We start from the raw sequence: 15,891 nt of genomic DNA on the forward strand, positions 1-15,891 counted from the left end.
GCGCAGGCGGGAGTCCCACTGCAATAAACGAGTCAATGAGGGAGTAGAAACAGTCCAGTGAGTAAAATGAATGAATAAATCAACGCTGTGCCCTCACTTTCCCTGGGACTTTCCAGGGCCAACGCCGGGAGCTGGTGCGGAGGAAGGGCCTTCCCGACAGAGCTCTGGATGCCGCCGGGGAAGCCTGTCGGCCTCGCAGCCTTCAGGTAGGCGCGGCTCCAAGGTCAGGGTCACCTCGGGCCTCCAGGCAACCCGTCAGTCACCCTGGCAACCAACTGAAGGGGGGGGGGAAACCCACAAACCGGAAAGGGCGGAAGCATTCAGATCATCTCGCGATATCTGTCAGGCCGGCGCCGGCCGTCCGGGCCTGGGACCCGCGGCCGGCTCTCGCGAGACTTGCCTGCAGTTGGAGCGCGGGGTCCGACCTTAAGGAAAGCGGGAGCTGCGGGTGGGGAACATGTCGGATTCAGAGCTCGGCAGGAAGTGGGACCGGTGCATGGCGGACGCGGTGGTGAAGATAGGTAAGGGGCGTCTCGTCCCTGGCAGGCTCCGCCGGGAGCCGAGCGGCCGGCTTCAGGCCCCGCTGACCAGGCCGGCGGAAGGGAAGCTCCGGGGGAGGTCAGGCCGACCGGTCTGATCCAACCCCTCGGGCCGGGGCGAGCTGACCGAGCCGGGCGGGAGGCCACTCGGGCAGCGGAGGGACGCGGCCGGAGGAGCCTGGGCCCCCGCGGGAGGCGGGAGGGGAGGAGTCGCAGCTCCGGGGGCGAGGGGTGGGGGGCATTCGGGCTGGCAGGTGGCCGGAGAGGTGCAGAGCTCCTCGAGGCGAAAGCGGTCTGCAGGGCGCAACCTCGTGCCAGAGGCTGGACGTTCTCCTCCCCGGTGCCACATTTCCAGCACGGGGCGTGGAGCCCGGTCAGGGGTCACAGTGCTCGCCAGCTGAAACAAGGGCCTTCTAAAGAAGGTCATGGGGAGCGTTTTATAGACACTGCCAGGCCCTAACGAGCGTCGCTGTCATACCGGAGTCGTAACCCGGTTTATTGGCAGCTGAGTAGTCTGCGGCCTGAAATTGGAGACCTAGTGATCTGGAGGGAGAATTGCCTTGGGAAGTAAGGGACTGGACACTTTTTGGTCCCGGGTGTAACTCCGCGGAGCCTTTTCACACGTGCTCAGTGACGACGCGGATTATGAAGTCACTAGATGGAGGGGAGGGAAAAGATGGGAGTTCGCTTATGGAGCGTGTACTAAGTGCCAGACACTGTGGTAGGTGTGCAACTCAGTACATTTATCTCATACAGGTCGTGAAATCGAGAGTCCGTGAACGGATTTGTCCAGGGTCCAAGAAGTGACAAAGTTGCTCAGAAATGGCAAAGTTGGAAGTGTAACTCAGGTTTTCTGTTTTCGAGTCCCATGCTTTTTGATACCAATTCTTAACCAGATTTGATGTTTTTTTTTAATGGAAAACTAGAGTATTTAAGGGGATTTAGGATTGTGTCCATTGAAGGACGGTGTTGGAAAAGAACGAAGATGGTAAGCGCGGTGAGAGCAGAGATGAGTTCTGGTGTAGTCACTGCCGTATCCGCAGACCCTTTCTGGGTTTGCTTGTGCTTAATAAAAATTGTCGAGAAGGAGTTAGTAAGAGGAGTACGTACTTGATGACAGCTGTCGCTTCACCCTTGAGTTCACTTAACCAGCTGTGTGATTGGGGGCAAGTTGTTGAGCCCCTCCGTCCCTCTGTTTCCTCATTTGTAGATCGACAACAGCAATCATTATCTCACGGAGTTGTTAGGATTACAAGTTTGTTTAAGTAAAGACTTGGGTATGAATCACTTATTAAGAATGGGTTATTCTGGGGCGCCTGGGTGGCTCAGTGGGTTAAAGCCTCTGCCTTTGGCTCAGGTCATGATCCCAGGGTCCTGGGATCGAGCCCCGCATCGGGCTCTCTGCTCCGCGGAGAGCCTGCTTCCTCCTCTCTCTCTGCCTGCCTCTCTGCCTACTTGTGATCTCTCTCTGCCAAATAAATAAAATAAAATCTTAAAAAAAAAAAAAAAAAAAGAATGGATTATTCTGGGGGCGCCTGGGTGGCTCAGTGGGTTAAAGCCTCTGCCTTCAGCTCAGGTCATGATCTCAGGGTCCTGGGATGGAGCCCCGCATTGGGCTCTCTGCTCAGCGGGGAGCCTGCTTCCTCCTCTGTCTCTGCCTGCCTCTCTGCCAACTTGTGATCTCTGTCTGTCAAATAAATAAAATCTTTAAAAAAAAAAAAAGAATGGGTTATTCTGTAAGCGAGCCAAGAAATACAGTTTTTGGAGAGATTTAACATGTGGCTCTTAAATGACCACACTAAGTACTAAGCAACACGATGGCAGTAGGTACACCAGTGGGAGGCAGACCGCTCAGTTTGACGTCATCCCTCTGGCTCTTCACCCTGGTCCCCATCCCCACTAGCTTTGTGGCTTTGGGTGGCTCTCTTCTGCCACTGTGAAATGGGGTTAAAAAGATCAACTAAAAGAATTAGGAAGATTGAAGGATAGTAAAATACACAGGAAACTGAGCGCAGTGCCTGGCCCTTACGGAGGCAGCAAATGTGGTCATAATAATTGTTGATATTAATATTGTGTCACTGAGGATCACCTGAGGGAGTGAGTGGCATGGCTGTCATTTGTGAGTGGGACATTGGTGGGGGAAGGGTGTACACAGGGGAAATAATTTGGTGAGACGCAATGATACATGATTACCGATAAGACTTGAAATGAGCGCTTCAGGCTCCTCCTGTTGTAGAGCTGTTATGAACCCAGTCAGTGTGGTGATGGGCTGAGGTCATCCAGTGAGAGTTTGCAAGGAAAATGGGCCTTTATCCGACCTTTGGAGAATGACCTGGACTTGGATAGTCAGGGAGCGTGGGAAAACTGGAACAGAGGCCCAGCCCAGTTGAACTCTTGTAGAGCAGGAGATTGAAGCATGGAGAGGTTAAGAAGCTAGCCATGGAGGAGTGGGGGTTAGAACCCAGGCATTCTAAATCCAGTAGCCCCGCTCGGTGAAGAAGGCGGGTTTGGGTGGAGTCAGAATTGTGAAATGTCTTAGAGAAATTCCACTTTATCTTAACGGCTCCTGAGTTGCTTTTGGCTTTTTCACATGCGTGGTGCGGATTCAACACAGCTGCCCTAAACACCTCTTACTTTCTGCTTCTTGGGCTCATTAGCTCTAAGCTGGTGGGGAATCATGGGATGATTTTAAGCAACAAATAATTACTGAATTCTGGGCCAGTCTGTGGGCAAATAGAGAAGCAGAAGGCATTTCACTTCCCTCAACCGGGAATTGGTGTGATAGAAATGGAATTTTGGTATGATTGTTCTGGCAGTGTTTTATACAGAACAGGTCAGGAGTTGAGGAGGCCAGTGGTGCTGTGGATTTGAAATGGTGAAAGTCTGCTCTGTTAGACCAGAGAGGAATGGATGTATTGAAGAAACATTCAACTTTGTTCCCCATTTATAAAATAGAGATAGAAATTCCCACCTCCTAGGCTAGAACAGTGCCAAGTTCATACTAGGAACTCAGTAAATGCTATTTTCTTCATCTTTCTCTCCAACTGGTTAACTTTGCCTCATTCCGTTTCTTACAAAGAAGACTCTAAGGTTAGAATGGGGTTAAGGGGTGATCCGCTGATGGGAACTTGGACATAAAACACCTTGTTTACATGAAAGGAAGGACTAGAAACTGATCATGGGGGATGGCAGAAGACCAATGAGAACAGCGATCATGATTTTGGTCACTTTTCTACTTACATGATTGAGTTGTTTGAGAATGAAGCTGAGTAGGGAGTTTTAATTTTGTGGGAGAAGCTGAGTTCAGATTCGGAGGGTGTCGTCCCTTTAGTAGTGGACTTAGAGAAAGGGCATAAGAGCAAGGAAGCACAGAAGGGATACTCGGGGAGCCTTTAGTCTGAGAGTCTTGAAGACAGTGGAGATGGGCACACTCTGTAGTGAGCAAATTGGTTCCTTTTCCCGTCGGCAGTGATGTTGTGAGACCCTTCAAACCTCCTTGGCTGCTTGCTGCCTGGTTCTTCAGGATGGAGGTGGACACTCACAGTGGCAGCCCGCCAGAAGTAGATGGGAGGTTTTGTAGAAGACGTGGGCTTTCAGCTACGTATTGGTAATTTCAGACTCTGGCTTGACAAGAGACTGAAGGGAATCCAAGGTGAATGGACAGCTCCCTTTGTGAGGGCTTCTCTGTGTTTGGCTGCCTTAAACCTGAAGGGTTTTTGTCCTTTTCCCTCTGGTTTGCTGAAAAATGACTTTTCAGTGCTCATGTTTAGCCTAGATGTAGTACAGCTGAGTTAAAGAGCATATAAGCTTGTACTTAGACGGTAGTTCTTTAGAAAAAACTGCTCTTCGTGGATCTCTTACTCTGAAGCTGGAGCAATGTCTCAACAGAAAATTCTGTGATTTCATCCTGTGGGAAGAGCTACATTGATTCACAAATACTTTTTCCCTGCCCTTCGCCGTCATAAGAAAAGCAGTTTTATTTTCCTCGTTAATTTTGGTTTTAAGATACTATTTGTGTATAATAGGAGTGTGATAGGATAGGTGGTTTCTAATATGGCTTGACCTAATATATTGAGCCCACGAATCAGACAAAACAAAACACATGCCTCCCTGTAATAGACACAATAGGCCATTGTTCCTTACACATCTGTTTCTTTCAGCTCCTGTGCCTTTCTTTTCCTTTCTCCCCCTCACATTTTCACCCTTCTCTTTGGCCTGTGTTCTTATTCCTGCCACTCATATGCCTTGCCTAGTTCCTCCATAAAGCTTGAGCTTAATGTATTTTTTTTTAAGTAAATTTGTTAGCATTGAATAAGTTCCTAGGTGTCCTGTTTATTCTCCATCACATCACTAATTTTTCTTCATAGCTCATGGCACCATCTGAAATTTGTGATTTTTTTCTTTACTTGATTGTCCGTCCTCGCTAGAATATGAACTCATGAGGCCCAGAGACATTTTTGTTCACTGCTGATCGCCTAACTCCTGACACAGAGAAGGCATACAATAATTACTGTTAGAAAGACGTGTTTTGCTAAGAATTTTGCAGACTACATTCTCTGCCTGTATTTGCTTCTCACTGTGTGTTTATTAACTGAATGAATTAGCATTTAAGTTAAAAAGTCAAGTCAGGTAGATTTCAGGTGAATTTTTGCTAGTTCACGTTTGACTGTGTGTCCCTCTAATTTAGGGGCTTTTTACCAACTCTTTATTTCATCTGGGGATGTAAATTATTGTCAGTAGATCTTCATAACAAAGTAGTAGTAGAAATGTTTGGGAGTAGTCAGCTAAGAAACATGAACCAGAGAACACTTTTGTATTTAAACAAGTAGAGGGTGTTGTTGGTTTCAGTGGTAGTGCCAAAGCCTTATTGCAGGAAATTAAAAAGGAGTGAAGATGACATTTTATGAATGGCACGTTCCGTTAGTTTTTATGTGAATGCGTCATTAATCGTTTTTTTGCTAATTTTATGGATTTATTTTTAAGTTTTATCAGATTTATTGAATGCTCTGGTTTTCTTTCTGCCCTCAGTTCACAGACTGTGCTGGCTGTTTTCCTTGTACATACCGAGTAATTTGTCTTGTGTGTACCCACATGAATAAATCACACCTTCTTGTTAATGAGGCTAGAAGGCAAGACATCTTCCCAAAATAGAGGGCTTAAAAGCCCTGGGACAGAGCTGGTACCCTCAGCTTGTGCTTGTTTCTCTGGATTGGATGGGTGGTTATATCTGTTTTCTGTTTCCCCGGGAAAACAAGATTCCAGGAGATGAGAAAAACCCAGCTATAAGACTTCAGGAGGTGCTTCCCTGTGATCTGAGAATTTCTAAGCCCTGCAAGCGTGGGTCATGGAAGCACTGCCGTTGTCCTCAGAGCCTTGTTATAACTCTCTCTTGAATGCTGGAGGTCCGGCTGGCCGGCTGTGACCTCATGACCAAGTCGATGTCTGCGTGATAGCGGCCGGGCCTCAGAGTTGCATATTTGCCCAAGGAGGCTTGGAGGAAAATCTGATCCCAGTACTTCCTGAATTCATGCGGAGGTCCTGGGTTTCCTAATGTGACTTGCAAAGTTGTACAATGGACTGTGTCCCTTTTCCCCGCATTTCTCTTCCACTGAGAGGCCAGAGTCCGGAATATCTGGTCTTACTAATTTGTGAATTGGCCAGGAGATCCAGAAGGGAAGGAGATGTCATGGTTGGGGCAGGGTTGTCCGAGGCTGTGGTGCCTTCCTGGAAAAGGCTGTCTCTGCAAGGTAGGTATATTCAACACAGCAGGGTTTTCATTTCCTTGGTACCGAGGAAAAGTGCAAGCCTGGGACATTGGGAAACAGCCCTGGAGTGTGTTGCGTTCAGTGGACTCTGGGGCATTCACAGTCCTTTCCTTTTCTTTTCCCTGGCTCAGTTGGTAGTGTGTGTCTTTTGATCCCAGGGTCATGAGTTTGAGCCCCACATTGGGCACAGAGTTTATAAGAAGGAAAGGAAGAGGGGCGCCTGGGTGGCTCTGTGGGTTAAGCCTCTGCCTTCGGCTTGGGTCATGGTCTCAGGATCCTAGGATTGAGCCCAGCATCGGGCTCTCTGCTCAGCGGGGAGCCTGCTTCCCCCTCTCTCTCTTTGCCTGCTTCTGCCTACTTGTGATCTCTGTCTGTCAAATAAATAAAACAAATCTTAAAAAAAAAAAAAAACGAAAGGAAGAAAGGGAGGGAGGGAGGAAGGAAGGAAAGAATAGAAAGAAAGGGAGAGAGAAAGAAGTTCCTCTTTGTGCCTCAGTTTCCTTATCTATGGAATGGTAGTATCTTTCTGGGGGGGGGGGTTGTTACAAGTAAGGATAAAATGAGATATTCTTTATAGAGCAATTAGGGCATTACCTGTACTTGATAAATATTAGCCGCAGGCATGTGAATGAAAGCTGGCAGTCATAAGTTAAAATATTTACCACATTTGCTTTCATCTTGCTGCTGTGGGTAGTATGGAAGCCTGATGATCAGTATTCCAGTTTATATATATAACAGTAATGTATAATGTATGTATAATCACCACCCCACCACCCCACCACCCCCAGCTTAATGCCACGGATTCCGGAGAGCCTGGGGGGTACGGGGCACAGATGGTCAGTAGCAGCCTTACCCTGGAGGGGCTTACCTTCTGGAGGAATTTGCGAAGAAGGTGGTGACCTTGGAGCTCCACCTTGGAGAGTGTGTAGGCATTTAGTAGGTGGACCAAGTGGAGGACTGCATTCAGGGCCTTGGAAGCTGTGCAGGCGTTGTCCCAGAGGACCGAGAGGCTCTGGCTTCTGCTGGAAATGATGACAGCGGCAGCCATTCATCCAGCACTTAGCGCGAGCTGGCAGACCCTGGCATTTCCGTTTTACGTACATGACCACACTTAAGCCTGATAGCCCTATGGCGGATTTCCCCCTTTTGTTCCCCCCATTTTTTTTTAATTGTGATAAAATACACATAACAGAATTTACCATCTGACCCACTTAAAAATGTGCAGGTGAATGATAGTCCATTTGTAGTGTTTTACAGTTAACGCCGCCACCCCTCTCCGTGACTCTTCATCTGTGAGCCCGAAACTCTGTCCCCATTTAATACTGACTCCTGCCTCCCCCCAGCCCCTGGCCACCTCTGTTCTACTTTCTCTCTCTGTGATTTTGACTTCTCTAAGTACCTCCTGGAAGTACAGTCCCACAGTCCTTGCCTTTTTGAAACTGACTTATTTCAGTTTATGTGATGCCCTCAAGGTTCACCCACATTGTAGCATATATCAGAATTTCCTCCTTTTTAAATCTGAGTAGGATTTTGTTGTGTGTGTGTGTGTGTGTGTGTAACACATTTTGCTTATTCATTCAGCTGTGGACGGATGGACGCTATTGTGAGTAATGTTGCTGTGAACACGGTACACACCTGTCTTTTGAAGACCTTGCTTCCAATTCTTTTTGGGTACATACCTAGAAGTGGCATTGTTGGGTCATATTGTAAATCGATTTTTAACAGTTTGAGGATCTGCCACACTGTTTTCCACAGCAACTGGACCATTTTACGTTCCTACTTGTAGTGCACCAGTGTCCCAATTAGTTCACATCCTCACCAATAGTTGTTTCCTTCCTGCCTTTTTTTTTTTTACAGTAGCCATCCCAGTGGGTGTAAGCTAATATCTCATTGATCTTGTTGTGGTCCTGATTTGCTATCCCTAATGATTAGTGATGTTGAACATCTTCACATGTACTCACTGGCCATATGTATATCTTCTTTGGCGAAATGTCTGCTCAAGTTCCTTTTCCATTTTTGAATTGGTTTATTTTTGTGTTTTAGAAGTTCTCTTCTATATTCTGGATATTAACCCCTTGTCAGATAAATGATTTACAAATACTTCATTTATTTGAGAGAGAGTGAGAGAGAAAGAGAGAGAACAAGAGGAGAGGCAGAGGGAGAGGGAGAGAGAGAATTCCATGCAGACTCCCTGTTAAGCACGGAACCCAATTCAGGACTCAATCCTATGATGCTGAGATTGTTACCTGAGCCGGAACCAAGAGTCAGATGCTTAACCAACTGAGCCACCCAGGTGCCCCTATCATGGGATTTTGATAAGGATTGCTTTGACTTTGTAGATTGTTTGCGTAGTATTGACATGTATTAACAAACAGAATGCTGTTTATTAATTTTTAATACTACTTTTGTTTATATTAATGATTATTATATTAATACTGTTAGTATTAATCCCATTTATTCTGCTACCTTTGAATACTATGATATGGTTATATACAATATTTTGTTTAACCATTTACCAGCTGATGGACATTTTTGTTGGTCGTACTTTTTTTTTTTAAGATTTTATTTGTTTTTGAGAGAGAGCACGAGTCGGTGGGGGAGGAGGCAGAGTCCAGGACCCTGGGATCATGACCTGAGCCAAAGGCAGACGCTTAACTGACTGAGCCACTCAGGCGCCCAGTTGTTTGTACCTTTTGGCTTTTAGGAATAATGCTGCTGTGATCAAATATACAAGTTTTTTTTTTTTTTTAAGATTTTTTATTTATTTATTTGACACAGAGAGAGGTCACAAGTAGGCAGAGAGGCAGGCAGAAAGGGCGGCGGTGGGGGGGGGAAGCAGGCTCCCTGCTGAGCAGGGAGCCCACGTGGGCCTTGATCCCAGGACCCTGAGATCATGACCCAGGCTGAAGGCAGAGATTTAACCCACTGAGCCACCCAGGTGCCCAAATATACAAGTTTTTATGTTGGGGTCTGTCTTCATTTCTCTTGGGTACGTATGCCCCTACGGGTGGGTTTGCTGGGTTGCTGGGTTGTGTGGCAACTCTTTGGGTAGCATTAGGAAGAACCATGGAATGTGAAGGCGAAGAGTGACATGGTTGGATTTCTGATTTCAGAAAGATCACTACTTCAGTGATCTCAGTTAGAAAGGACCGAGATGAAGGCAGAGTATGTTGTTGTTAATTTATGCTGAAGATGAGGTGATCTGCTAGAAGAAACCAAAACTAAGATGAGGACAAAGAAGTGGAACGGAGTTCGATGTCACAGTGCTGTGCAGCGATCCTATTTACAGAACTCGAAATGTGCACCCTCAGGAGTCAGGGTCTATGTAAATGGAGGTGGTCTTGCTCTCGACAAATAGGAGAGGCAGGAGCGCAGCCCAGGCAACACTTTGCAGTTTATTAGTTTCTGGTACCTCTTGGGCTAGGTCGCTGGTTATATGCAGCTCAGTGAACAGAGATGAAATTGCTTTGCCATGCGTTCATTTTCATGAAAAGAAAGGGTTTGGCCTTGTTTCTTCCTTGTTCAGAAAGTGGGACTTCAAATGACTTAGCAAGTGACCTCCCTTAGAATTAACCAGCAGGTTTTGTGTACTCATCCAGTAATCAGTTAAGTGTGGTGAAATTAATTGTGAAGGCCATTTTCATGTTAAAAAAAAACACACTATACTGAAAGAGGCCAATGAATAAGGTCATGGAAAAAGAAAGCAAATTGTTGTTTCTCTGTAAATATCAGTTCATCTGATAAATGTGGGTTGCCACAAAGTATTGGTGGCTCACCGAAAACTGCCTTTTGGTAGCCTGTGTTTGCAAACTGATCCGTCTCCGTTTCATGGAGTGATATCACTTAGGCTAAACTAAAATACTTCAAAGGCTTTTGGCTGTTTATAGGTTTTGGGTCTCAAATTTGTACATGTTAATTGTTGAGTTAGTAGCCATATTTTGTTTGTTATATGTATTTATAAACAGTTTTTGAGAGTAAAAATACTTTTTTTCCGTCTGCGGCAACAGTATGAATAATGGAACATTGTGATCTTGCTAGAGGGGAATTTTGTGTTAGTGTTATAGAATAATGTAATTAGGCACTATATGGAACTTCCAAACATACTTAGATTTTTGTTCTGGCTGTGGTTTCATGCTTTCTAAAATGTGGCCTGAAACAGTTTATTAGCAAATATGCCGAATTGCTTTCTCTGGCAAGTGCATTTCGGTATTGAATCCAAGTGAAAACACAAATATTTACTTACAAAAGTCTTTTTGGTGTGGTAATATTTTTACTGGGGCCATTGACCCACTAGTAAAATGTGAGGGCATTGCTAGATTGGATCTTGTTTATTTAAAGACCATGAGAGGGAGAGAGAGAGAGGAGGCTAACTTTGTGTGAATGCCTGGTATCTGCCACTGTACTTGGTGCACTAATGTCTTATCCCCTTGTTACCCTCCTGGCAACTCAGGAAATCTGTATTCTCTCTCTTTCTAGCAAGAAAAATAATGCTCAGAGATATTTATAAAAATTGAGCTGATTTTTAAATCTGTATTAAAGTGTAAACAATCCAAAGTCACCAGAGCGGTTTTTACGATGAAAAACAAAGTTGGGGGCGCCTGGGTGGCTCAGTGGGTTAAATGTAGCCTCTGCCTTCGGCTCAGGTCATGATCCCAGGGTCCTGGGATCCAGCCCAGAGTCGGGCTCTCTGCTCAGCAGGGAGCCGGCTTCCCTTCCTCTCTCTCTGCCTGCCTCTCTGCCGACTTGTGATCTCTCTCTCTCTCAAAATAAATAAATAAAATCTTAAAAAAAAAAAAAAGAAAAACAAAGTTGGAAAAGTGCAATCAATACCTGCCATCAAGGCTTATTATAAAGCTGCAGTAAATGAGACAGTGGTATTGGGGAAGGGAGACACACCTAGATCAGTGTCAAGAAGTAGACCCATCAGTAGATGGTCAGTTAAAGATGCCAAGGCAGTTTAATGGGGAATGGAACATCTTTCCATCAAACTGTGCTTGAATAGCTGGGCATCCAGATAGAGGGAAAAAAAATGAACCTCATTATCATGCATAAAAATTAACTGGAAAGAGTCACAAACCTAAATGTAAAAGTTAAAACTGTAAAACTCCAGAAGAAAACATAGGAGAAAAATCTCTGTGACCTTGAGTTCTGAAAAGATTTCTTAGGTCACAACAAAGTCACAAAAAAACTGATACATGGGATTTGACCAAAATCTAAAACTTTTGCTCTTTGAAAGACACCATTAAAAGCACAAAAAGGCAAGCCACAGAATGGAGAAAATATTTGCAGTACATGTATCTGACAAAGGACTTGTTTCCATAATAAATAAAGAATTCTTGGGTGCCTAGCTGGCTCGATCGGTTGGTTGAGCACCTGCCTTGCTCTCGGGTGTGATATCCCAGGAACACCCCCCCGCCCCAGCGGTGAGTCTGCTTCTTCCTCTGCCTTTGCCCCACCCCCACCTTGTGCTCTCCCGTGCTTTCTCTCTCAAATATTTTTAAAAAATAAAGAACTCTTAAATTTAGTGGTAAGAAGACCGCATTTGAGAAAATGGGTAAGGGTACTTGGGTGGCTAAGTTGGTTAAGCATCTGCCTTCGGCTCAGGTCATGATCCCAGGTCCTGGCATCAAGCCAGAGTTGGCTCCCTGCTCCATGAGGAGCCTGCTTCTCCCTCTCCCGCTACCCCTTCACCCTGCTCGCATGTGCACGCATGCTCTCTCTGTCTCAGATAAATGAACAAAATCTTAAAAAAAAAAAAAAGAAAGAAAGAAAGTGGGCAAATGTTTGCTAAGATTCTTTACAAAAGAAATTATACTAGGGGTGCCTGGGTGGCTCAGTGGGTTAAAGCCTCTGCCTTCGGCTCAGGTCATGATCCCAGGGTCCTGGGATCCAGCCCCGCATTGGGCTCTCTGCTCAGCAGGGAGCCTGCTTCCCCCTCTCTCTCTGCCTGCCTCTCTGCCTACTTGTGATCTCTCTCTGTCAAATAAATAAAATTTAAAAAAAAATATTGACACATGAAAGGATTTTCAATATCATTAGTCATTAGGGAAATGCAAATTTCAGTCATAATGAGACTATCCCTCCACACCATTAAAATAGTTAAAAAGACAGACTGGACTAAAGTTTGACTAGGATGTTGGACAGATGGAATTCTGGTGCACTGTTGATAAGGTTGTAAAATAGTACAACCACTTAGTAGTTTTTTGTATATATACCATCTAGTCATTCTACTCATATGGATTTACCCAAGAAAAATGAAAACATTTATTCACATGAAGTCTTACGCATGAATATTCATAGCAGCTTTACTCATAATGCCCCCAAACTGGAAAGAACCCAGAAGTCCTTCAGCATTTTATAAGAACAGCCCTTCAGCTTTATATAAGAACAAAATATAGACTGTCCATAAAGTGGACTGTTCATTAATAAAAGGAACAAATACTAATATATACAATAACATACGTACATTTCAAAATCGTCTTGAGTAACAAACTAGACACAAAAGAGTATATACTATGTTCCATTAAAAAAAAAGTACGATCCATGCCCAATATGGGGCTTGAACTCACAGCCGAGAAATTAAGTCGCGTGCTCTACCAACTAAGCCAGCCAGGCACCTTCACTATGTTCCATTTATATGATGCCATTTGTATATAAAACTCTAGAAAATACAAACCCGTCTGTAATGACAAAATAGAGAAGCGGTTGTCTGGGGTAAAGGGTGGAGGGAAGGGTAGGCTGTGGAGGGACACAAGGCAACGTCGAGGGGTGACGGCAGGGTTCTGTTTCACGATTGGAGTGGTGGTTTCAGAGGTATATACACTTGTCAAACACCGTAAGTGGCTGCAGTTCATTCTACAGAAATAATACCTCCAAAAGTTCTTTAAAGCCAGAAAGAAGGAAGATACTCCATGTAGGTGAGGATAAAAGCAGCCACAGCCTCAGACTGTCTGTGGGAGTCTTGATCGGTGAACCACTTGGGAAAACTGGCAGTATTTACGAGAGCAAACCAGATGTATACCCCGTGACACAACGATTTCAGGCCTGGGTATCTACCCAGCAGACGTGCCCCCATGTCCACCAGATGACTTGCCCTGGAATGTTCATAGAACACTATTCATAATGGCCCTGACTGGAAGCTCCCCAAATGGCCATCCACGGAGAATGGATAAGTGAATCGGGGTACACTGATGTGACGGCGTGCTCTATGGCAATGACACTGAACCATCTCCTGCAGCTGTTCATGGTGTTAGGCTAACATTCTCACTGTGTGAGTCCACTTACAGAAGTTTAGAAACAAACGGGCAAAGCTACTCACTTGTCAGAATATGATTGCCCTCGGATGGAGAGCTTTGCAAAAGGGAGCCCAGGCAGGCTTCTGACGGTGTTGGTAATCTTCTGTGCCCTCCTCTGGCTCACCTTGGGTGTTTTTCGTCTGCAAATCCATCCCGTGGTGCACTGAATTGTGCAGTTTTCTATCTGTATGTTGTGATTCAGTAAAAAGTTTTTTTTTTTAATTAAATTTTTAAAAAGATTTTATTTATTTATTTATTGGACAGGTAGAGCTCACAAGTAGGCAGAGAGGCAGGCAGAGAGAGAGGGAAGCAGGCTTCCCGCTGAGCCGAGAACCCGATGCGGGACTCGATCCCAGCACCCCGAGATCATGACCTGAGCCTAAATCAAGAGGTGGAAACTTAACCCACTGAGCCACCCAGGCGCCCCCAATTCAGTAAAAAGTTTTTAAAAAGATATGTGCTGTGGGGCACCTGAGTGGCTCAGTCGGTTAAGTTTCCACCTCTTGATTTAGGCTCAGGTCATGGCCTCAGGGTCATGGGATTGAGTCCTCGTGGGGTCTCAGGGTCAGTGGGATTCCTCCTCTCTCTCTCCCTCTGCCCCTCCCCCTGCTCACACTCTCTCTAAAATAGTAAATAAATAAATCTTAGGAAAAAAGATGTACTATTACAGAATGGTGTCCTTTATAAAGTGAGAAAAGCAAATTATAAAACATGCATGATGTGTGATCCCATATATATAAATGGAATGATAAACAATAAACAATCCAAATTATCTCTTGGGAATGATGATGTTAGGTGGGGAAGATTGTTAACTTTGCTGTTTTTATAATGTAAGCAAGAAAACACATAAGAACAGTTTCTGTTTTTAAAAAGTTATTTAGGGGTGCCTGGCTGCTTAGTTGGTGGAGCGTGAGACTCTCGATCCTGGGGTTAGAAGTTTGAGCCCCATGCTGGGTGTAGAGATTACTTAAAAAGATAGTCTTTTTTTTTTTTTTTTAATTTATTTGACAGAGATCACAAGTAGGCAGAGAGGCAGGCAGAGAGAGAGAAAGGAGAAAGCAGGCTCCCCGCTGAGCAGAGTCCGATGTGGGGCTCGATCCCAAGACCCTGGGATCATGACCTGAACCGAAGACAGAGGCTTTAACCCACTGAGCCACCCAGGCGCCCCTTAAAAAGAAAGTCTTAAAAAAATTTTTTTTAAGTTATTTGTGGAGTCCGTTTGGTTCCTGTAGTTGAAGATTATGAATGATCTTCAAATGCGTATGTTACGTCTAGTTTGCTATTTAACAGGTTAGTACTTTAAAGTGAAAATCTTTTTAAGCTTTTTGGCCAATTTTGGAAATTATATTTTTGTCTGTTAATGGAGTTTCTCATTGGGTGAACTGTTAGTGGGTTTGCTTTTGGTGGGTGTGATGGCCCATTGTTGCCTGAAGACCCCAGTAGGATAACCTCCCTGCTTGAGGAAGCTGAGGGCTGTTCGACAGAGAAGCCATGTGGGATAGTGAAAAGCCGAGTGGGCTTGGGACAGTTACTGACTCGCTCTGAGACTCAATTTCCTAGTCTGTAGGAAACTGGTTGTCTTTTTTTTTTTTTTTTTAAAGTAGGCTTCACGCCCAGTGTGGGGCTCAAACTCATGACCCTGAGGTCGAGAATCACATGTCAACCCACCGACCAGCCAGATGTCGCTCTTCATCTGTGTGCTTGGGATGCTAGTCCCTACATGATTTTGATGAGGCTCAGGATGAGATAATAATCAAAATGGATGTGAAAGCACTTTGTAAATTGTAAACCCCTGGACGGCTGGTTCTCCACTGGGAGTGATTTACAGCTACGCTGTGGGAACATTGGGCAATGTCTGGTGACTTGTGTGGTTGCCATATAGGGAGTGGGGGAGTGGGAGTGCTGCTGACACCTAGTAGGTTGGGACAGGGATGCTGCTAGACATCCTGTCATGCGCAGAACGGCACCCAGGAATCGTACACCCCGAATGCCAGTAATCGAGTTTGAGAAACCTTGCCCTAGGCTTATGTAACTTCCTGAACTTCTTACTCTCTGTGGCTCCCCACCACAGCCTTCCAGACTAATGCTCACACAACATGGGTCACATATTCGTGTATCACATGCACGTACTTTCTCAGCAGCTGAAATCGAGGTGAGAAATGAAGAAGAAAAAGGAACAAATAGAATAATTAGAATGATTTGAAAGAAAGCATAGCCCATTATTTTTAGGGCCTTAAAAAAACACCACATGTATGCATATGGGAAGGATAGGGCATATGAGAATATGAGTTC

General features: G+C 45.0%; 1 protein-coding gene across 1 annotated transcript in view; it reads left to right on the top strand.

Moving 5' to 3' along the window:
* Positions 1 to 319: 319 nt before the first annotated feature.
* MICOS10 (mitochondrial contact site and cristae organizing system subunit 10) overlaps positions 320 to 15,891 on the top strand; it is a 30,754-nt gene continuing 15,182 nt past the window's right edge. Inside the window, exon 1 of the mRNA XM_032863607.1 lies at positions 320 to 521. Within this exon, the coding sequence (XP_032719498.1) occupies positions 458 to 521 (64 nt within the window). The 5' untranslated portion in view covers positions 320 to 457. The remainder of the gene's footprint in view (positions 522 to 15,891) is intronic.

This window comes from Lontra canadensis, unplaced genomic scaffold (genome assembly GCF_010015895.1).
Source record: "Lontra canadensis isolate GAN:19392208 unplaced genomic scaffold, GSC_riverotter_1.0 scaffold25, whole genome shotgun sequence".
NCBI classification, from domain to species: Eukaryota; Metazoa; Chordata; class Mammalia; order Carnivora; family Mustelidae; genus Lontra; species Lontra canadensis.